Consider the following 24214-nt stretch of genomic DNA (forward strand, 5'->3'; position numbering starts at 1 on the left):
TAGTTGGGATGAGACTTTCATGATAACACCCCGCCCCCCCTAAAAAAAGAAAAGAAAAGAAAGAAACATACTTACTGTCAGAAGTCTGTCAGCAGTTGGCCTCTTCTTTGGATTTTTTGTAAGTGCTATTTTGACAAAATTATGGAATGCTGATGACCTGTAAAGCAAACGAAAGGTGTAATTTTTATAAAATTGGTAGTTAACACAGTGGGTTAGGATGCTGAGCTTGTCGATCAGAAGGTCGGCAGTTTGGCGGGTCGAATCCCGAGTGCCGCATAACAGAGTGAGCGCCTGTTACTCGTCCAAGCTTCTGCCAACCTAGCAGTTCGAAAGCACGTAAAAATGCAAGTAAAAAAATAGGGACCACTACGGTGGGAAGGTAATAGCGTTCCGTGCGCCTTTGGCGTCTAGTCATGCCAGCCACATGACCACGGAGACGTCCTCGGACAAACGCTGGCTCTTCGGCTTTGAAACGGAGAGGAGCACTGGCCCCTAGAGTCGGAAACGACTAGCACGCATGTGTGTGGGAACCTTTACCTTTACCTTAATGTATAATAGACTAAATCATAGTTTCAAACAGACCTAAAAGGAAGTAGCAAGTGTACCCTCTCCCAGCTGGTTAACAATTTTCAGTATTCCATTTCATATTCTTGCTCCAGTTATGTCTCATTCCTCAGGATAAAAGTTTTCCCTATGGTATTTTAACCTATCCTCAATTTTCTGGCAGCCCACTCACAAAAAAGGAACACCACTCAAGACTTACCATTTTGTTTTTTCTTTTAGCTTTGGAGGTTGAAAGTTGCTTTTAGACATTAGAAAGAGAGCCCTGAAAAAGAGAAGTAGGCAAGTTTAGAAAATGCAATTTTCCTGGTATTGTAATCCTCTTCCTTTGCTTTAACTTTTGCACAGTTACAATGGAGATGCCCCTGTCTTAACTACAGACCTCATGGGATGAAGGTCAAACATAGGTGGTTGCAACTCTCCAAGCTCAATTGCTGTTATGCCCACAGCCCAGATGTCACAGAGTTGGTTGTAGCCACCGTTCTTCTCTACAGCTGCCACTTCTGGAGCCATCCTTGACAAGAGAAATAATACTACCAATTAGAGAGCAAGAATAGGTCAATCCTTCTCTAACAACCTAGATTCACTGGGCAGCATATTATGAGTATATGTGGTCTGACACATGTAAAAAAGCCTGTATTTTTTGACAACCCATCAAGCCAAATGAACCTGTCATGCATCTTGGTTTATCATTGTTCTGTCCCTGGTTTCCTAAATCCAGCCAGCTAAAAGCAGGTTTCTCAAGTTCCAAATGAGCTGATGTGAGGCATTTTTTACTTCATGGGTCACAAGCTGTGCATGCCTGAACCTAATGCTGTTTATATTGATTCAACAGTCATGGAATTTGAGGAATGCACCGAAAGTTTTGACAGACATTATTCTGAAGAGAATTCTCAAGTTTCAAGAAATGACAATCTGGCCAATTCAAAAGCGCACGAGATGAGCTTTTTCATAAATAAAGACTATCTGCAAGCAAATTCAAACATACTTCTGTTATCATGAAGACTAGAGGATTTGTTTGTCAGAGTTATATATGTATGCTTGTTTATAGTAAAGTACAGCGACTGAAATTCACAAAACAGTATTACAACTTGTTCGTTAGATTGACTATAAACCTATACATCTATGTTTGTATTCCAACTCATTTTTAGCTGTTTCTTTTGCTATAACAGCTGCCTAAGCATGTGAACAATGCTGTGTATGAGATGAAATTCATAGATATCCGCTACAGCAAAACATATTTCCTGGATTGTAAAAATTATTGCATGTGTTTCTGTTTCCATGTTACCTTCGTTTGACCTTTAGTGGACCCAAAGCTGTGTTTAGCAGAAGATATTCCACATAGAGGCTGTCTATACAATAGCTATGTAAAGCAGACATGTCAAACGTGCGGCGTCACATGACGTCACGCAACGTATCGGGACGGTTTTACTATTGTCGGCAATGGGGTGGGCGTGGCTTTTGGATGACGCGTCTGGCCCATGGGCCGGCAGTTTGACACTCCTGATGTAGAGGGATGCAATAATCTACAGACTGCTATTTTCAATGTAGCGTAACTTTAGCTGAATGATTCTATTTCAGATCCTTTATAGCACAGTCAGGAAACCCAGGTTCAAGGTCAGTGGCCCTTATTTAAATAATCCCAAGGAACTTATTACCAGTAAGGGGTGCCAATAAATGACTTCCTCTTTGCGATCGTGGCTGTTATTTTTGCTGCTACGCCAAAGTCAGCTGCAGAAGGAAAAAAATTTGAAGACATTTCTAGAAGTTGCCTTCCTTTTCATGCATATATCCAAGAAAATATTTAGATCTTTGTTCTCATCAGGGGTATATGAATGCCAGATCCTTCAGGTAAGTAGATAATATTTAAGGGTTCATCTAGAGCTAGTGCCAGGAATAAGAATTTTACTTCCTGATTCTACTATAGAAATCAATCTTAGTAAGCAAATGAATGAAACTAAAGTTACAGACATTTAATATAGGACAGCAGAATGGAAGCAAGTTCTGCTAAGACAGTGCAGTGCCTTCTGGTTATTTTGGACAAGACCTCATATCAGCACCTGCCACAACTTGGTTCATTGTTTAGTAAACAGGTATTATTTGCTGCATCATATTTGCTGCAAGCATATTTGCTGCATCAGGGACAGATTGTCAGCTCAAATGAAAATAACACTCTGTCCCCAACGCCTTAAATTTCTTAAGCCTTAGATTATACATAGAATATAGCTAAATTTCTCTCATCTTTCTTTTTGCCTCCAGAACAGTATGACCTCATATTCAATTTTCCATTATCACTACAAGCATTTTGAAGCTTGAATTGAGATTGCTGTGAGATAAAGCCTTGGCATGGAAAAAATGTGGCTACTGGGAGTCAATACCCACTTAATGGCACATATTCATCAATCAAAGCCTTGCCGACCACAGTTTGGCTGGCTATTGTCCTGATTATAATTCAATGGGGCAGATCTAGACTTAAATTCACCCTTCATCCAGGTTTCTAGATGGGTAACGTTACTGTGTTATTTTGTTCTGTCTTCTAAAATGGAAAAAAAAGAACTGACATATAAATTGTAGGTCTGGACCAATGTTCTAAGATTCCCCTTTATGACTAGCATTCATTACCAAGGTTCATGGTAGATATAAAAAGGGTGATTCCAAATATATTCAAATATATACATTTTCTTTCACTACTAAGTAACAAAAACTTACTCCTACGCATTTGGGTCTAGGGCAGAGGTAGGCAACCTCAGCTATTTTATGACTCATGGACTTCAACTCCCAGAATTCCTTGGTCAGCCATGAGTCATAAAAGAGCCGAGGTTGCCTACCCCTGGTCTAGGGGATGTAAACTTCAGGCAGTTCAGCTAATACATGAAATGTTGATCTGCCACCGTGCTTTGTAAGGAAATAAACATCCTTAAGATTAAGGAACTATACTGAAACCATAGTTTGCCAAAATTCAGCCCCAATACAATTCTATAGACCTACAACTAGAAATCAGATTTTTTTAAAAATGTTATAATCCCCACTGTCCCTTATGTAAGAGTTCTAAAATGCATCCTTCATTGAGGTAAAGAAGAAAACTACTAAACCAATGATTAAAACAGAGTTTTTACTGTGCTCTATAACTGGCAAGATTTAACCATTATTGCTTTTTATGAGGTTTTTATCTTCCTGCTATTGTATTTGAAGTTATATTTATTATGTCCCGAAGACCTCAATTTGTTATATTTCATTGTATTTATTGCAATGATCTACTTGTTCACTAAATATTGTTTTTAAGGACTGTATATTTTATATTTTAAAACTGTGAGCCATTTTTTGTTGATTAAACATCATTTTTCCTCTAGATTATGATGATTATATTTCAAGGGAAACTCCAGAAGCCTATGATTTTCCTGTTTGCAAGACAGGGGTATACTGTATCATAAAAGTGTCAGATTGTTCAGCAGCCCTGTTGTTCCTCCTTACCTTATGTAAGAGAGACTTACACAACTCACCTTCCTTTTTTTCTCTAGTTAATTAAGTCCTTTAACCAAATGAAATCTCTAAGAACGTTGTGGGGCTGCCATTTTAAGGCCAGAGAAGGATTGTTTTGAAGATGTCATAGACATTAGCCAAATTGGTGTCCTCCAGACACCTGAATTATATCACGCCTTATAAGAGATATAATTCAAGTTTCTGCAGTGGTCCTGGCCAATGGTCAGGAGTTCTAAGAGATATAGTAAAAAATTTTAGAGTTCCATATATCTATAGTATATGATAAAAGATTATGGAAGCTGTTATGAAATTATGTGTGTGTGTGCGCGTCTGTGTGTGTGTATGTGTATGTGTATGTGTATGTGTATGTATACGTATATGTATATGTGACGCGGTGGCTCAGTGTGTTAGGACGCTGAGCTTGTCGATCAGATGGTCGGCAGTTTGGCGGGTCGAATCCCGAGTGACGCGTAACAGAGTGAGCGCCTGTTACTCGTCCCAGCTTCTGCCAAACTAGCAGTTTGAAAGCACGTCAAAATGCAAGTAGAAAAATAGGGACCACTACGGTGGGAAGGTAACAGCGTTCCGTGCGCCTTTGGCGTCTAGTCATGCCGGCCACATGACCACGGAGACGTCCTCGGACAAACGCTGGCTCTTCGGCTTTGAAACGGAGATGAGCACCGGCCCCTAGAGTTGGAAACGATTAGCACACATGTGCGGGGGAACCTTTACCTTTACATATATGTATATATGTGTGTGTATGTGTGTGTGTGTGTGTGTATATGTGTGTGTGTGTGTGTATGTATATATGTATATATATGTATATATGTGTGTGTGTATGTATAATGTATTATGATATATTATAAATTTAATGAACTTTGAATTATAATTATTATATTATGGAAAACTGTATGAGAGCCACTTTGGTGTAGTGGTTAAGGCAGGGGTCGGCAACCTAAAAAAGAAAAAGAGCCACTGGGAACCGGTTCCATCACAAATTAAAAAAAGAGGGAGCCGCGTGCGTGTGTCCATGCATGCGCATGCGCAAAAAGGTTTTTTGCGCATGCGCGGACGCACGCGGCTGCCATTTTTTAAAAAATGAGATGGAACCGGTTCCCGGTTGCCCGACGGCGACGGCCCGTCTGCAAAGCTGCCGCTTTCGGCAGCTTTGCAGACGGGCCGTGGCAGCTTCCTCAAAGAGCGGCGCCCCTGCCCATTCCGAGAGGTGCGCGCACACCTCTCCGAACGACCGGAGTTGCGCGCGCACCTCCCCAAACCTTTGGGGAGGTGCGCGCGTACCTCCGTGCGAAGGGGCAGCGGCGCCGCTCTTTGAGGAAGCTGCCGAAAGCGGCAGCTTCCTCAAAGAGCGGCACCGCTGCCCGTTCGCGGGGAGGTGCGCGCGCAACTCCGGTCGTTCGGAGAGGTGCGCGCGCACCTCTCGGAATGGGCAGGGGCGCCGCTCTTTGAGGAAGCTGCCGCGGCCCGTCTGCTAAGCTGCCGCTTTCGGCAGCTTCACAGACGGGCCGCGGCAGCTTCCTGAAAGAGCGGCACCGCTGCCCATTCGCGCGGAGGTACGCGCGCACCTCCGGTCGTTCGGAGAGGTGCGCGCGCACCTCTCGGAATGGGCAGGGGCGCCGCTCTTTGAGGAAGCTGCCGCGGCCCGTCTGCTAAGCTGCCGCTTTCGGCAGCTTCACAGACGGGCCACGGCAGCTTCCTGAAAGAGCGGCACCGCTGCCCATTCGCGCGGAGGTACGCGCGCACCTCCGGTCGTTCGGAGAGGTGCGCGCGCACCTCTCGGAATGGGCAGGGGCGCCGCTCTTTGAGGAAGCTGCCGCGCCCCGTCTGCGAAGCTGCCGAAAGCGGCAGCTTCGTAGACGGGCCGCAGCAGCTTCCTCAAAGAGCGGCACCGCTGCCCATTCGCGCGGAGGTACGCGCGCACCTCTCCAAAGGTTTGGGGAGGTGCGCGCGCACCTCCGCCCATTCAGGGAGGTGCGCGTGCACCTCTCCAAACGGGCGGTGCCACTCTCCATTTGGAGAGGTGCGCGCGCACCACTGCCCGTTGGAAGAGGTGCGCGCGCACCACTGCCCGTTGGAAGAGGTGCGCGCGCACCGGGCGGCTGGGAGCCGCAAGAGACGGCTCAAAGAGCCGCATGCGGCTCCGGAGCCGCAGGTTGCCGACCTGTGGGTTAAGGCATCGGGAGACAGGGAGTTCTAGTCCCACCTTAGGCTCAAAGCCAGCAGGGTGACCTTGGGCCAGTCTCTTTCCTCCAGCCCTGGGAAGGAGGCAACGGGTAACCATTTCTGAAAAACCTTGTCAGGAAAACTATAGAAACTTGTCCAGGCAGTCTCCAAGAATCAGACATGATTGAATGGAAGAAAAAAAACCAAAAAGCTAAGTTACCCACCTAGCTTGATGTCTCCGTGGTCAGTCAACAGAATATTTGCACCCTAAAATACAAAAAGTTTTTAAAAGTGTAAATAAACTATTTACTATCCTGTAGAAACTATTTTAGAGGAAATATAGGGAAATGGTGGCTATCTAGGTATGGATGAACTACAACTCCTAACTGAGCTGAAGAAGCTTCTTGGGTGAGAAGCGAAACATCTTCCAAGAAAAACAAGAAAATCCATTTGCCTCCTGAAAAAGCACCTTTGGGACAACCATGACCTGGATGACTGAGAATCTCCTTTGACATACAACTCCAACAATCTACAGGACCAATAATAAAGGATACTGTCCCTCTGTTCTTCAACATTTGAATCATAGACCTCTCACTACTGGGCCACAAGCTAAAGATTTTTCTTAGAGTCACATACCTTAATGTCCCGATGCATTTTGCCTTTCATGTGCAAATAAGCAAGTCCCTGAAAAAAGAGTCAGAAAAAGAAGCAGTTAATAAGGATATAATTTCTATTACAGAATGCAGAATTACGGAGTTGGAATGGACCTTGGAGGTCATCTAGTCCAATCCCCTGCTCAAGCAGAATACCCTATACCATTCTAGACAAATGGCTGTCCAAACTCTTTTTAAGAAACTTCCAGCGATGGGGCCACTCACAATTTCCAAAGAAAAGCTGTCCCACTGATTAATTTGTTTGATTAAAAAGACAAATTAAATAACTGTAAAGGATAGCGGAAAAGGCTACTCAAGAAACTCAAGGAAAAGGGTTACTCCTAAATTGGTATTCATAAGATATGCAATGTTTTTGATAACGATGTTGAGAACAATTGCAGTAGTAAGAGTGGCCCCAAAATGAAAATCACTGAAACTTATTTGCTTAGCAAATGGCTGTAGAAAAATGTGGCATAATATGATTATTTGGAAATTAGCCATTACACATTCTTGGGCAGGAAGAAGTTGTTCAATCCAAGTGCTTATAAGTTAAGTGGCTGCTATCCATTAATTACTAGTATAAGAAATGTCTACATGGTAACATAAGTTACCATGTAGTTCAAGCTGTATATTTGTTGCAATTAGTTCTGAATATTGTTACACTAACTGCCAAAACTTCCCTGTTAAATATAGTCCTAATACAGTTGATTTGCAGGTAGTCCTTGCCTAACAATTACAACTGGAACAGGGATCTCTGTTGTTGAGTGAAGCGGTCACTAAGCAAGACATCATGTGATTGTTTCATTCAACAACCACAATCTCAGCACTCCCAGTTGTGGTTTTTAAGCAATCTTGCAGATTGTTAAATGGACAAAGTCTAGGTAAGAACTGTAAGGTGGTCATGGGGGTGAGGGTGAGGCCTGGCACAGGCCACGTATCTTTCTTCACTCAGAAAATCCTCCAAACAGGATTTTCAGATCCTGAGCAGGGAGATACTTGTGCATGGCCAGCGCTGAGCTTCCCATGGGCTTCTCTATCCCCAAGGCACCCACTGCTCCTTCATGTACCTTACTGTGCTGTCTCTCTCTGCCTTCTCTATTGCAACACGGTTTCAGCCGTAAAATTTTCTCTCTCTTTTCAAACGAACACCTTTAAACTGGAATTTGTTCTTATGTTAAGTCTTAACCTTGTTCTTATGACTTTATCCATGTTGTTGTTCTCTCATTTCACTTGTTTCACATGAAAATTAAAAAGAAGCTGTTATGGAACTGATTTAAGGTATCGCTTCAGAAGCTGATATTTGCTTTGAGATGCATAGACTAGAGATACTTTAAAGACACAGGCAAGATACCTACCTGTTTGCTTTCAATTAGCACAGAGCAACAACTGATGGGAGTATGAACTGTACTTCTCTCCCCGCCACCCACTTTTAAATCCCAGCTCAGCCCAAAGAAAGGCTTTGGTGCCCTGAAGCAATTCATTACCTGCAATGTCTCTCTGCAAACATAGGCAATCTGTAACTCTGACAGTGGCCCCGTTACTGAAAGGAAAAGCAAATTTACAAATGCTGAAATAGGCAGCAGCAAATTATTGATTAAACTAAATCCAATTAAAGCATCAAACAAGCCAAAGAAACAACGCGACATTACTGTAATGGATATGGTGCGCCAAAAAGTAAAGGATACAAAAGATTAGGCCACAAATTCATCCAAGCATGGTGCTCAATTTTTCACAGTGGTATGCCACATGAATTTGGATGCACATACAGCTGTGATGACATCCCGTTTGCTTGTCTCTGGTGCCAAACAAGTTTAAATGGCCTGATTTTATTATAAAGAACTGCTTTCTCTGAACCTAGCTATTCACTGAGATCTTCCCATAGGTATCTGCACGTGCCAAGAAGACAACTACTTTGGGTGGGGTTTTTTTCCGTGACGGTATCACAATTATGGAAGCCTTCCCCAGAAATACATGTTGTTATCTGCCTCTCTACATTTAGGTCCCAAACTTAGAATTATAGTGGCAAATACCAGCAAAATTTTTTTTGTCATTTGTTGTTGGTTTTGCAGTTGCCAAGTCTTACGTATAACTATTACTAAGGGTGACATGTAAGCATCTGTGTGGTTGTGAGAATGCTGGAAGCATTTTTAAACAACTGAGAAGCTTGCCATTAAGACTGATGCAAATTGTGATTAATGTTAAATAAGTGTATTAAAAAACATTAATTAATGCATTATCAATGATTCAGATGAATGCTCTGATAAACAGTAATGTCAGTTCGACCATGAGAAAGTGTGGTTAACTGAAAATAAAAATGGATGCTTCCATTCTCTGCCTTGTGATGTTACCAGAGGATATAATGTAATTATTAAAGGTAAAGGTAAAGGTTCCCCCGCACATGCATGCTACTCGTTTCCAACTGTAGGGGCTGGTGCTCATCTCCGTTTCAAAGCCGAAGAGCCAGCGCTTGTCCGAGGACGTCTCCATGGTCATGTGGCCGGCATGACTAGACGCCAAAGACGCACGGAACGCTGTTACCTTCCCACCGTAGTGGTCCCTATTTTTCTACTTGCATTTTTACGTGCTTTCGAACTGCTAGGTTGGCAGAAGCTGGGACGAGTAACAGGCGCTCACTCTGTTATGCAGCACTCGGGATTCGACCCGCCAAACTGCCGACCTTCTGATTGACAGGCTCAGCGTCCTAACCCACTGAGCCACCGCGTCCCAATGTAATTATTATGAGAGTTTAAATCTAACACAGCTGGAAGTAAATATTTAGTGAAAACTGAATCATGGTTTTGTTCAGAAAAAAATTTCTGTGCCTTGTTTTCCTTATCATAGTACAGATTGGCAGCCTGTGCTATATGGCTCAAGAGCACTAGGTAATCTATAGTACCAGCCTGTTGTAATCTAGTTTATGTTCATTCCAGTGAAATGGAATAAAAAAAACCCCCAAATTACATCCCATCAAAGATTGCTTTTCCAATTAGATAACTATTTGTCACTTCTGCAAAGATTCTACCTAAGTGCTTATTTGCTTTTTTTTTACTGATTCTTGAATTTATCAAGCTTTGAAGATGCCTCTGCCTTTCTTACATCTTTACTGCTCTGGAACTTGACTTCTGCATGTCTCAGTTTTAACTGTGTAAATACAAATCTATTATAGGTCTGGGACTATATTATCAATTTGATGCAAATGGGTGGCCTCAAAGAAAACCAAATAAAAGCAATTTTTCTCAATTCAGAAAGATTCTTGCCTGTTTGTCTAGACCAGTGTTTCTCAACCTTGGCCAATTTAAGACACGAGGACTTCAACTTCTATGTTGGCTGAGGAATTCTGGGAGTTGAAGTCCCCATGTCTTACCAAGGTTGAGAAATACCGGTCTAGCAAATCTCTTGCTCATCACAGGAGCTTCATAATAGGCAACCACTTTCATGACCAATAGAAAGTAACATTGTTCTATTTTTTTTTACAGTAAAATTGCCATGAATACAAATTGGAGGAAAATGGGGAAGAAGAGGGACACAATAAAAGTAACACAATAAATAACATGCTCAGATACCATGGTAAATGTCTTGAAGGGACCCTCCTCCACAGTACTCCATACAAATCCATAGCTTCTCGTGGCTGAAATAAAGCAGAAATGATCAGAATCACTATTCTAAAAAAAATCCAAATTGAACAATGTGCATTTACCATTCAATTTACTGTTCCGACTGTAGGTCACAAGAATTTCCTTTTACAAAAAAACAGCAACTGAGCGGCTTTTATATGTGGCATGCTGTTATTTCTCATCTAAACCTAAAGCTAAGGACAGATGGAGGCTTTTCAATTATCAGATGCCCTAAAATGTGTGCACGAAATGAGATCAACTCTAGTGAGCGATGACGTTCAATGAAATGCTGAATTCTGGTGAACTGGAAACAGATCACTTTGCATTCAGTGGAAAAGTTCATTGTTATGTCATCATAGGCAAAGAAAAGCTTCCACACCTAGCAATAAAGCTTTAGTAAACTGCATTTTGCAATAGATAGCCAACTCTCAAACCACAGCTTTCATTTGCAGATGAATTTCGCTACCTCCAGGAAGTTGGCACGGAAAATAATTCAGACCAAGATAAAAAAACAAGTGATCTTACCTGAGATAGCTTCCAAAGTATGCTACTATGTTACAGTGTTTGCATTCTTTAACCATATAGATTTCTTGCTGTATTAATGAGAAATCATCTCCTGGAAAACAGATTGTGTAAATCATTATGATAGATTTTGCTATTTTGGAAAAGGATGTTAGTTCATTACTTTGATGTGGTGATTAACTGAATCTGCATCAACTGCATGTAACAATAGTTTGGGGGTAAAAGGTAAAGTAAAAGTATCCCCTGTCCAGTCATCTCATCTCCGTTTCTTAGCCAAGGGAGCCAGCATTGGCTGAAGACACTTCTGCGGTCATATGGCCAGCATGACTATACTCCAAGGCACATGGAACGTTGTTACCTTCCCACCAAAGTGGTACCTATTTATCTACTCACATTTGCATGCTTTTGAACTGTTAGGTAAGTAGGAGTTTTGGGGATAGGGGATACGTCAACACTTTATTTGCTTTTAGTTGTGGGCATAATTTGTAGTGGCAACTGTCCTGGAAGATGCATTCTTTCCCAACTCAGAAAAATTCAAACCTTAAAATACTTTACATCTAACTGTCTTAAATCTGGCAGGATTTGCTAGTGATGTGTCTACTATGTTTGCAAATTCCATTCAATCCTGCCTCATCCATCCCCACCCTATTCCCAAATCCCATTTCAGAAAGCTGAGGAAACATTCAAGAGTTAGGAAAGGAATCTGGGGCTTTGAATCTAAAGGCAAACTTCAATCAGTTTCAAGATAAAAATTTTGAGAGGAATATTTTTTTTCTGATCACAACACTATGAACTGTACAGTATAGTAAATATGGTAAATTGTTTCAATATCAAATTAAATATGAGAGGAAATAAAGGATATTGCTGTCAGGTCCCAGGAGAGGCCTAAAAAGTGAAGAAATAGCTCAATTTGTAAACACTAAAATGGATGGATGAAGTACCACAGTTTAATTAAGTTGATTAAAAACAGAAGGAAATTTTTACAGTGCGACATTAAAGCACCATGTTCCACAAATTAAAGAATTTTTCCACATTCAACAAGCAGTGATGTGCTTTGTCTGTGTTTCTAATCTACAACTGACAAAAATTTTTTGAATTGGGTGGCCTATGAATCACTCGATCAACTGTCTCGATCTGCAGTCTGTCACCATGTTGCCCTATTATAGTATTTACGCTAGAGTTACATCCACATTTTATTATGTACATTTAGTAAAGAAATTGGATGATGGTTTATACATTCTAAAGGTTCCTTACCATGTTTCATTATCTCATTATATGTGCCTCATAAAACAGGAAGGGAAAACTTTATTTGAAAAAAAAAAAGCTTTAGTATACATACAATATCCCTCCAAAGGTGCAGATGCAAGTAGCTGGACCAGCCATTTTGCCCATTTTCATAAATTTAATAGTATCAACAACTTATTGGAACAGTAATACAGCAACAAATTTAACCATCCGACCTTAAGAAACTCTTTAACAAATATTCAAACATCCATTTGTTCATTAGAACAAATCATTAGAAGTTATCAAATCAAGCTAATATTACTGAGTATAAAAATAAAAAGTTTTATCGAATTACACTCATTATACGCGTTGTCCCGAACTGTACAAATAACACCATTTGTCACTCTAAAATCAATAGTTTCCCCATTTTTCTGTCCCTTTAGTTCTTCATTGCAACATAATGTGATTACATAAAATGCGCCGATTAATGACTAAGTTCCAGTCTAAGAGAAACAAAATGCAGTAAAAGACTAGATCAGTGCCCTTGACTGTTTACAGAACACTATCAGTGTACAAGTTAGCTTAGAATATTTATGACTGCAAGAACCTTCCCAGCAATTCTACGAAGTTGGAGCATTTATAGGCTCCAGAAAGGATTTCTGCCTATCTGGCAGTACAGATGAGTTTTAGTAGCACACTGAAGGTGTGTACAGGAAAGTAGACACACTTCTCTACAACCCTGTGCTGCCTGGGGAGGAGGAATGCTGCTATCCTGTCCCAACAAGAGAAATAGGTCAGCTGGTGGGAAACACCGTACACAACATACACAAGTAAGAATACCAAAAGAACTAGAATCTATAAGCAAACAGAAGCAACGGATGGAAACTAGTCAAGGAGAAAAGCAACCTAGAACTAAGGAGAAACTTCCTGACAGTTAGAACAACTAACCAGTGGAACAACCTGCCTCCAGAAGTGGTGAATGCTCCAACACTGGAAGTTTTTAAGAAGAGACTGGACAGCCATTTGCCTGAAATGGTATAGGGTTTCCTGCCTTAGCAGGGAGTTGGACTAGATGACCTCCAAGGTCCCTTCCATCTTCTTCTTCTTCTTCTTCTTCTTCTTCTTCTTCTTCTTCTTCTTCTTCTTCTTCTTCTTCTTCTTCTTCTTCTTCTTCTTCTCCTCCTCCTCCTCCTCCTCCTCCTCCTCCTTCTTCTTCTTCTTATTATTATTATTATTATCATTATTATCATCATCATCATCATTATTATTATTATTATTATTATTATTATTATTATTATTATTATTATTATTATTATTATTATTATTATTATTATTATTATTATTATTATTTGAAGCAGAGGAGTACCCCAGAACAATGACACTCATCTATGGTTATTGGGGGAAAGGTGGGGGGTTCAAAATGATCCCAGTATAGGTAGGTGAAAACGAAACTGGCTCATGTAAAAACAGGAGGAAAAAAAGAACACAAAACAAGAATCTGAAAAAGCAACCAAGCACACATGTAAGACTCTTAACCAAAAATTCCCAAAGCACATTGCCTAATCAATGTGAATTGTACTCCATTTATATTTTTACATCAAAACATAATGCACTCAGGGCATCATTTTACTTTTTCCAGTCTTCATCACCACGGCTTTTGCTCTAGCTGAGAGCAAAAAGGGCCAGCAACCAACCCTACATGCCTCGGTAACTGGAAAATGCACACAAGCCCCAAAGGATTGGAAACATCTTTGTGAAGCCTGCTGGTTGCAATTCCTCTGCTTTTTTCCCCTCTGATAAAATAGCCTGGATATGCAGAAGCATTCCAATTTGCAAACTGGTTGCATCCAGTGAACTTCTTCAGGGAAAGATTAAATAAGACTAGGAGGACTGGTATGGTAGGAAGATAATAATAATAATAATAATAATAATAATAATAATAATAATAATAATAATAATAATAATAATAATAATAATAATAATAATAATAATAATAATAATAATAATTTTTTATACCGCCCTTCTCCCGAAGGACTCAGGGCGGTGTACAGGGCAATACAATAAAATACAATATATAAAAATTAAAAGAAATATTAAATACAATAGCCCAATTCAATAGATTAATACAAAACGTTAAAATACCCCTAAACCCATCAGACCAGGCCGGCTTGTTCAAATAAATATGTTTTTAGGTCACGTCGGAAGGAGCGAAGGTCGGGAGCCGTCCAGAGCTCCACCGGTAAACGGTTCCAAAGGTCTGGCGCGCCCACAGAGAACGCTCTCCCCCTGGGGGCCGCCAGTCGACACTCTTTGACCGACGGCACCCTAAGGAGGCCCTCTCTGTGGGAGCGCACTGGACGAAGGGAAGTTGATGCCGGCAGCAGATGCTCCCGTAAGTAACCCGGACCCAAAGATATCTTTGATGATGCTAAGCTTGTAAGCCGCCCTGAGTCTTCGGAGAAAGGCGGGATATAAACGGAATTAAAATAAAAATAAAATAAATAAATTTGCCATGCTGTGAAAGAGATCACTTCTAGCTTCCTTAGATTCTGTGATTCCTCTGGCATTCAAAGAAGACTCAAGAAAAGCCTTCACTCTCACTCGCTAGGCTAGTACGAAATGTAACTAGAGTCACTCCTACCATTGGGTTTGAAAGGGAATTAGAAAATTAACAGAGAATGTAATTGTCGATGACTGCTAAGCATGGTGTCTTGTATTTTTTGGCATTTTTTTAAAAGCAAAACTTAAAGAGAGAGCCTTTACTGTTCTGTTTGCTGGTCTCTCGTCTTACTAGCTAGTGAAGAAGCAGGAAGGAGGCTGGATCAAAAAACCCCATGGTCAAACTTAGCTTTAATTCCTCTCATATTTTTATGATGAGGTAATGGGACAATAAGACTTTCGCCTAAGTTTGTGGCAGGCTGCTTTTAAGGATCCATCAAAAGAGTATGTAGTTTATGCCTACTTCTTCTTTTAAGGCTTTTCAAAGCAAGGCAATTTTTTCCGAAATAATCATTACAAAAAGAGGATGCTTGGTTGGAGGGAAAGGTTTGTCCATATGAAGAACAAGAACTGTAGCTAAATTGGCCCAATGACACAAATGAACTCAGAAAATATGAGACTTTGCCTTCCTTAATGTACACTCAGTTGTTTCTTTATTACCTCAAATATTCTGCTAGAAATTATTGGGAATTAAGCCAGCCCCACCTGGTTAACTTTGCTCTGTGGTTTTGTTTTTTTCTCCCCATTAGAAGGATGCTAGAAAAAAAAGAATACACACCTCGATGAATTGCAGTAGAGGTCAGTAAACTTTTCAGGTTATCAAATTTCATTATTTTCTTCCAGTAATCTCACTCCTGAAATCTTGCAGAGAATGCTGAAATTTCAGGACATTTTTGAATTCTCACTCAAGATCTGAGTATCCCCTTCATTTTGCTTATTGATTGTCCTGAGATGTGCTGGACTACACACATATTATACCCATTTAGATTAGGGAAGGTCACTGTACAGAGTGTGAGCCAAACAATTTATGCAGTGTTGCAAGACACAGCTTCCCACCATTCCTGGCTGCCTTAATTAAAAAAAGAAGTGGGTCCCTCTATCCAGCTGGCTGGCTGCCCCCATTAAGCTAGCAGTCATGAGAAGCTGTCCCGACTTCTGTTTTTCACCCATTATAAATGCCTTCTCTAGCTAAATAGTTGGACAAGTAACGAACTTCAGAAAGCATGTATTGAAAACAGCTTCTAAGCTTACGCCAAGTCAAAACAGGGAATTATATGATTGGCTATCAATGTGTCTATTACCTCACAACAACACAAAGATAGAGTGGGGGTAGCAATGGTGCAGCTCTCAGCAACTGTATACCACGTAACCCCAAGTTCATTGATGATCATGATAGGGTCTTGCCCAAGGCCACCAAAACAGTGCCTGTGCGTATTTGCCAGGAAGGAATAAATAGCAAATTCCAATCAGCATACACATTGTTTTTTTTTGTGTACAAAGATAGCATTCAAAAGTCTAGAGCTCTCAAATGCAAAATAGACAGCTGACCCTTGAAAATTGGAATTGTTTGCTACTTCTGACTTTCCCAATTTATACTATTCTTTTTCCCCTGTTAAACACAGCAAAGTGTAAAGTGATAGGGAAAGATCCTTAATTTTACACACACAGTGATAGGGTCCAAGACATCTGTAATTAACCAGGGAAAAGATCTTGGGCACAACATAGACCAGTGTTTTTCAAACAAGGCAACTTTAAGAGGTGTGTATTTCAACTCCCATGCTGGCTGGGGAATTCTGGGAGATGGAAGTCCACATATTGTAAATTTCCAAATTTAAAAAACAATTGATATAGATAGACTCAATGTGCGGCAGCTGGGAGAAAAGCAAATTCTATGCCAGAATCCCTTTAAAAAGGATTAAAAATGAAACTGCCAACAGTGCCATCCTTATACATATTTATGGTCTGCATGTAGAATACCGTATAAAGTTGTAATCAAGTGAAAAATGATACAATACTAAAAGGTAAAGGTAAAGGTTCCCCTGCAGATGCGTGCTAGTCGTTTCCAACTCTAGGGGCCGGTGCTCATCTCCATTTCAAAGCCGAAGAGCCAGCGCTTGTCTGAGGACATCTCCGTGGTCATGTGGCCGGCATCACTAGATGCCAAAGGGGCACGGAACGCTGTTACCTTCCCACCGTAGTGGTCCCTATTTTTCTACTTGCATTTTTACGTGCTTTTGAACTGCTAGGTTGGCAGAAGCTGGGATGAGTAACAGGCGCTCACTCTGTTACGCGGCACTCGGGATTCGACCCACCAAACTGCCGACCATCTGATCGACAAGCTCAGCGTCCTAACCCATTGAGCTACCACATCCCTTATATAATATATAATACCTATACAATACTACAGAAGAGCAAACAGGAGACAGCAACTAAAATAATCAGGGAGCTTGATCACTTTTCCCCATCAGAAAAGACCAGAAAGTTTGAACATTTTTTTTACAGGTAATCTTCAACTTATAACAGTTCATTTAATGACTGTTTAAAGTTTCAATGGCACTGAAAAAAGTGACTTATGACTGTTTTTCATCCTTAAGACCATTCCAGCATCCCCATGGTCAAATGATCACAATGCAAACGCTTGGCAACTGACTCATATTTATGATGATTGCATTGTCCTGGGATCATGTGATCACTTTTTGCAACCTTCTAACAAGTCAAGTCAATGGAGATTCACTTAACAACTGTTACTAACTTAAACAACTGCCATGATTCACTTAACAACTCTGGCAAAAAAGGACGTAAAATGAGGCAACATTCACTTAACAACTGTCTCACCTAGCAAAAGAAATGTTCACGAATGAAGGCAAATATGTGTCCCAGGATCCTGCAAAAAAAATTTCTGCGCTCAGCTGTGGTCGCAAGTCAAGGACTACCTGTATTAGGAAAACAGATAGTGGGGAATAACTTTGAGGGCTTCAAAATCATGTTTTTCAAAGAGAAAGCAGACAGAGAAAGTACTTCTTTCTTTTTCAGCCCAAAGATATGCAAAATGGGAGTTCTGCTGTTAAACTATGGCTTCTTCCCTCACTTTTCTACAGTTTGTGCTCTATTCTTGTGTTTGAAGCTTTTTAAAATTCTGCATACCTTGCCAGTACCCTATAAATAATTACCCAGAGGGGAAATGATACTACCCTGTCAGCTTTGCTATTATGCAGACTTTCTTTTTAAAATATGAGGTGCTGTGGGAGGATAGGAGGCCCAGGTCTGACTGAAAGCCACAAACTCTGAAGTGGAAGTTGTAAATCCCACATCTGTGCAAGAGAACAAGCTGTAGCTGATGGTTAATGCAGATAAGACGGTCCAACCACATGCAAAGAGTTCACTGAGGCTCTCACCGCATTACATTTCCTAGTCTTATACCTGAGGAACCTGCCCATTTAGCTCAGCCCCAGCCAACAAATAAACTGCCTCAGAATCGGCCCTGGAAGCTCATAAATGGTAGACACAGATTTTAAAGTCAAATGCAAAGCCCAACTATCAGATAGCAGGCTACTAAAATGACAGGAAACAATTAAAATGGGTTGTAAGAGGGAAGACAGGACAATATGCCAATCTCCAGGCCTTATTTTTTTATTTCACTCTTATATCTTTGGGAAAAATTACAAAGCATTCTTGCTGTAAAACCAGCCTGTAGGAATGCAGATAAGAGCTTGGGAATATCTAAATATAGAGTGGGGAAATGCAACACTGCTCTTTTTTTATGGTGGGGGGAGCTCATCACAAATGTCTAGAGCAGGGGTAGGCAACCTCGGCTCTTCTATGACTCATGGACTTCAACTCCCAGAATTCCTGAGTCACCTGACTCAGGAATTCTGGGAGTTGAAGTCCATGAGTCATAAAAGAGCCGAGGTTGCCTACCCCTGGTCTAGAGGACAGGCCAGCAGGGCTTGCTTGAGCAAGATGGCACTCAAAAGGAGCTACATAACTCAAATGTGTATAGTAATGACCGGCCCGTCCTACCAAAGCTCAGAGAATAGGGAAAGGCATCAAACTAGTACATTCACCCATTCTTCTTCCTTGACAGAGGTCACGGGCTACTTAGAGAAAATTGAAAGTAATGATTTTTCAAAAGTAAGCGGGATACTGTTTTTTCACTGAGAAGAATCAATTATTCTTCTTTTTTCCCCATATAGAGGTTCTGATAATGAATGTTATGATTGCTACTGACCAGTAGAAGGCACTACGTGATTGGTCAGTGCCTCCTGTTGGTCACTAGCAATGTTAGCAACTTACAGAAGCTATAGGTCAGGGCTTTTCAACCTTTTCACCCATTGTACCGCTTTTAGGATATGGCAACATCCGAGTACCACCAGTCGCCTAGCAAGGTGTCAAAAACTTGATGACCAAAAAAAGGAAAAAAGTGATGAAGTACAGGTAGTCCTCAACTTACAACAGTTCGCTTAGTGACTGCTCGAAGTTACAATGGCACTGAAAAAAGTGCCCCCCAAGCCACAGCCGAGCAAGACACCTGCCTGTCTGCCCGGCGGAGCTCTTCCTCCTGTGAGATTTTCATTGTTGTGAGCATTTCTGTTGAGGATTGGCAGTGGGGGTGTAGGGGGTGTGTGTTTGGTTTTTATTCCCATCTGCTGGGTGGTTGCAGCAGGTTTTGGTCACTTCACATTCCCTGGGATATTATGATCATCATAAATATGAATCAGTTGCCAAGCATCTGAATGTAAATCACAAGACCTTGGAGATGCTGCAACATTCCAGCTGATTGGCGCTTCTTTTGGCCTCAGCAGACGCACTGGGATCAGCATCCTGGCGCTTCCGCTGAGCCCTGACAGCCCCGAAGAAGCACTGATCCTGGCGCTCCCACTGAGCCCTGACAAACCCTGCAGCTCCATCCATCTCTCGCTCAGGCTTGTGCGGTGCTGCCACCGGTTCAGCTCATTCCCCTTCCTCGCTACCACTTTTCTAGGATGGCCACGTACCACCTACCAGGTGCCAATGTACTACAGGTGGTACCCATACCACTGGTTGAAAAGCCCTGCTATAGGTATACCTTCCCTTTTGCTATATGCTCTCATACTACAGAATTTTTTGTGGTATAGTACAAACAAACAATGGTAAACAGGAAGGCATACTTCTATAGCTTCCTGCAGGAAGACCTCTCTTCCTACTAGCTACTGACAGAGAGGCCAAGACAGCTCTGTAGCTAATTGCACTGTACAAGCATCTGTACAAGTGTGAGTTCAAATCCCATTAAAGGCTCAAACACAATATCTAATATGGAGGATACCGACCCCTGAAGACACCCATAAGGATGACAACAGTTGTGTGGTATCTTCTACTGGTGAATAGTTACTATAACAATTGCAATTATCTGTTAAACTATATCAAAGTTGTTTTAAGGGAGGAAGTCTTAAGGCTTATAGTATGAGGTCTGGACAGCATCTGGCTCAGTAGCTTTATAGTCTGAGGGTGCATTGAGAAGGAAAAAAATAACCACTGTTGTGCATGATATTAGTGGAAATAAAATAGAACGGATTCTTGTACAATTCTTTTTGGAGAAAGAGCAATTAATCAAATGTAAGCTATCAAGGAGGCAGCCAAATCCAATGCACCAGTCTGGGGATTAAGCAGTGAGACTGGAGACATTTTCCTGTTTCATTTGCAAAGGGAAGGAGGAAAACAAAACTCCCCACCTCCCCATGCAACCAGACAATTCAGATAAATTATTTGTATTATGACTGCAGCAAGGAAGAAGTGTTATATTCCGTATTGTTGTAATCCCACTTCATACTGATTGTCCAATTATCATTCTCCACAATACTGGTAGACCCCGACTTATGATTGTAATGAATCCTGTCTACTATTGTCATAAGTCATGATGGTCACAAAGCAGGTCACCCATGTGACTGACCCTATTTTACAAACAGTTTTGCAATGTTTGTTCACTGAACGTAGCAGCTATAAAGCGAGCTCATTGTTCGCTGTAAGCCATTTTGCCGAAAACTAGAAGTAAATGCCAGTTTTGGGCAAAAACATGGCAATGTGACTGCAGGCCACTGCAAACGGCCATAAATGCAGGCCAGTTCCTGAGTGCCTGACATGTGGCCATATAACCAGGCGGGGGGGGGGGGAAACAGCCTTTGGAACTTTGGAATTGTTGTAGGTACATTGGCGGGGGGGGGCACGGTAACTTTGGATGATCATAAAGTGACCAGTTGTAAGTCAAGAACTACTTGTAGTTAAGGACATTCACTTCCTTGGTACATTAGATGCACTGGTGGCTCTTTACTATGTTCTTATGACAGCCCTGAAATCTGAAACAAACACTGCTGAAATGATCCTTCAGGTGATAGAGAGGCAGGTCAAGAGATGAAAACAATTTTTTTTTAATTTTTGGATTTGTTCAGAGCAATCAGCAGCAAACTTTACAGTAACATTCTTACGCCCATTTTTGGTGCTCATTTTTGACGACTGTGAATGATGTTTTACTTTACTGAACTGTGTAACCAAAATCTCAGATTGCATAAATGCAAAAATTCCGTAAGAACTGACTGACATGTTTTTCAAAATCTGGAGTTTTGGCAACCTGACAGATATTAAGATGCACATTCGGGTACACACAGATATGCTATTAAAGAAGAAAAAAAATGTTTGCCTGACAAAATTATTAGAATCTATAGAATGTCTGAACAGGAAATAAAATGAGAGGGGATACAGTAGAATTGCCATCAAATTACCTTACTTATGAACACAAAAAACAGCCTTCTGTACTAAATTCAACTTCAATTTGCTCATTTTCTCATTCTTCTATCCTGATATATACCTCAACTCTCATCAGTTTCTGATATTTTCATCTGTTTTATGTATTTGTTACATTTATACCCTAGCTTTCCTCCAAAGCACAAGGCAAGCACAACTACACATAACACCATCTTCTTCAATCAGTCAGTCAATCTATCAATCACTCCCATCTGCTCTCTTGAAATAGTGACTGGCTTAAAACAAACCCAGTGAACCTCTGTTGCTAAGGGAAGATTTGAACTTGGGTCTCTCTGGTCCTCAGATATTATGCCAATGGAAAACCACAGATGGGAGAAACTATTTGGTAATGGTTACCAAAACATATTTTCAGTCCATATTTTAATAAAACATTAGGCAAACTCAAACTGGCTCTGCCTTAACTTCCTGGAGTAAAAGAAGGGAAAAGAAAACATAGTTAAACTTTCCAGATTCTGTTGCTACAGCCTATTTCATTAAAATAGGTCTCCAGTCATTCTTGAGGAGTCTGTTTCCTGAACTGGATTGCTTCAAAGGTCTCACAACACCAGATTTTTTTAATATGCACTTTTATAAAATATACTCATTTTTACATACGTGTTTCCACAATATACAGTTCTTTTTATCAGTTTTCTTCAATAGGTTGCACACCTTTAGCCAGTACAGATTTTTTAAGCACACATTTTCCTTATATTCAAAAAGACATTTACATTTCCTATTTTTTGAATTGCAAACCACATCAATAACATTTTAAAAAACTGGTTGACATACAGGTTTGAGGAGTTGAAATTATATCAGATTAAAACACCAACTAAAAAGATCTGACTTTTCTAAAGTTAAACTAGTGGTTTGTCAGCACAATTCTGTGTTTACATAACAACGAAGCCACATTATGGTTTGCCTGTCTCCACTGAATCCAAACTGTGACTCAGAATTTAGCTCTGAAGGAGTACTTTGACTGCAATCTGTAATCAAAGCTTGTTATAGTCTAGTTATTCTATCCAGAGTCTGATATAGCTTCCTAATTCAGTGATAAATATTCTACCTAACTGTTAAGCACTTGTTAGTACCCCAGGAACACAATGTGGGATAAAGGAGAGGCTATAAAGCAGAATCCTTCATACCTAAACAATGATTTTTGTTCATGTTGTTTGCTGATAATCATAATAAACAGGAAGTCTCAAGTAATACAAAGATTGGTGGGCTATTTGGCCTTGACAGCAGAGGGAGCTGTTGCTAAGGTGATTAACTTGATCTTTTGCTAGACTTTCATCAGATTTGATTCTCAACTATGTTCAATGCTAAGATACCATGTCATACAAAAAATTGTCACTGTCAACTCAGGCAGAATCTTTTCCATTCCAACTTTGGGGCATTTCAGGCAGATGCACAAGGGATTCATCTGGTCCTTCTACATGTAATACCAGGGCCCATCTTCTAAACATTGCCCGCTTAAAACTTCTGCTCAGGCAAAATTAATCAGCTGCAGCTACTTAAAATAAGCCTTTATTCCAGTCAGCAGATGGCAATTGATTGTGCATACAGCCTGGCAACTACCCAACCCTTGAAGAATAGAAGCTGCGAGCAGAAGGACAAATCAGCGGGCTTGTTTGACAGCCCAGAAGTGGGTGGTATTTGGATCTAAAGCATCTTCGGTCCAGATCTGAATACTGAGCACTTCTATGAGGAAACTGTTTGACTCATAAAATGAGAGAATTGGACAGGGCCATGAAGATCACCCTCACTAGTCTCCGCTCGGTTCAGAAACCCAAATTCAAGCATCAAAGACAGATTGGATCCTAAACCTCTGACTGAATGCATCCACTACCGGCTCAGGGTAGTTTCATCCTTAAATAATTTTTATCATTAGGTTTTTTTTCCTAATATTTAATCAGTATCTGCCTTCTTCCTGAAGCAGTTCCATTTCATCTGAGCACTGAAAGAACCATATGTCCCTGAGTTCTTTTCTTACTTCCCCATTCTTTTTCCCTTTAATGTTGTGGCTTTGAGACTGTAAGATTAGGGACAAACTATTGTTCTTGTGGTGATTATTCTTTTTTACATAACCAAGCTGTTCTCTTAGCCCAGGGGTGTCAAACTTGCAATGTCACGTGCCGTGTTGCGATGTATCGCGGCTTTTTCCACATAGCCGGCAATGGGGTGGGCGCCGTTTTGGCGTGATGCATCCAGTCCGCAGGCCGGCAGTTTGACACCCCTGTCTTAGCCCCTTTGGCTGAAAAATGAAGTAAAATTGTACAGACTAAAATATATAGCTACTGTCAATATTTTTTTTAAATTTTATTTTTTATTTTAATTCCATTTACCGTATATACTTGAGTATAAGCCGAATTTTTCAGCCCACTTTTTGGGCTGAAAAATTCCACTTCGGCTTATACTCCAGTCAACAAAAAAACTTACCGAGGACTTGTGCGCGGCCGAGGCTTTGGTGCTTCCGGGATCGCGCGCACCTCTCCCAAGCCACCGCCGTCCGAGACCTGCCGAAGTTTGGGGAGGTTTGGGGAGGTGCGCGCGCACCTCCCCAAACCTCCCCAAACGTCGGCAGGTCTCCGTTCCTCCGCGCCCTGCCTGCCTGCTTCTTTCCGCAGCGGAAAGAAGCAGGCAGGCAGGGCGCGGAGGAACGGAGACCTGCCGACGTTTGGGGAGGTTTGGGCGCCTCCCCAAACCTCC

The 24214-nt window shown here is 41.1% G+C and overlaps 1 protein-coding gene across 1 annotated transcript in view; it reads right to left on the minus strand.

The window, feature by feature from the left end:
• MAP4K5 (mitogen-activated protein kinase kinase kinase kinase 5) overlaps positions 1-24214 on the minus strand; it is a 107732-nt gene that overhangs the window by 40681 nt on the left and 42837 nt on the right. The window contains exons 4-12 of the mRNA XM_081336673.1: positions 11015-11105; positions 10439-10503; positions 8360-8415; positions 6859-6906; positions 6447-6489; positions 2220-2292; positions 944-1075; positions 764-826; positions 76-157 (exon numbers count right to left, since the gene is read on the minus strand). Coding sequence (XP_081192799.1) covers positions 76-157; positions 764-826; positions 944-1075; positions 2220-2292; positions 6447-6489; positions 6859-6906; positions 8360-8415; positions 10439-10503; positions 11015-11105 — 653 coding nt within the window. The remainder of the gene's footprint in view (positions 1-75; positions 158-763; positions 827-943; positions 1076-2219; positions 2293-6446; positions 6490-6858; positions 6907-8359; positions 8416-10438; positions 10504-11014; positions 11106-24214) is intronic.

This window comes from Vipera berus, assembly GCF_964194415.1.
Source record: "Vipera berus genome assembly, chromosome: 1".
NCBI lineage: Eukaryota > Metazoa > Chordata > Lepidosauria > Squamata > Viperidae > Vipera > Vipera berus.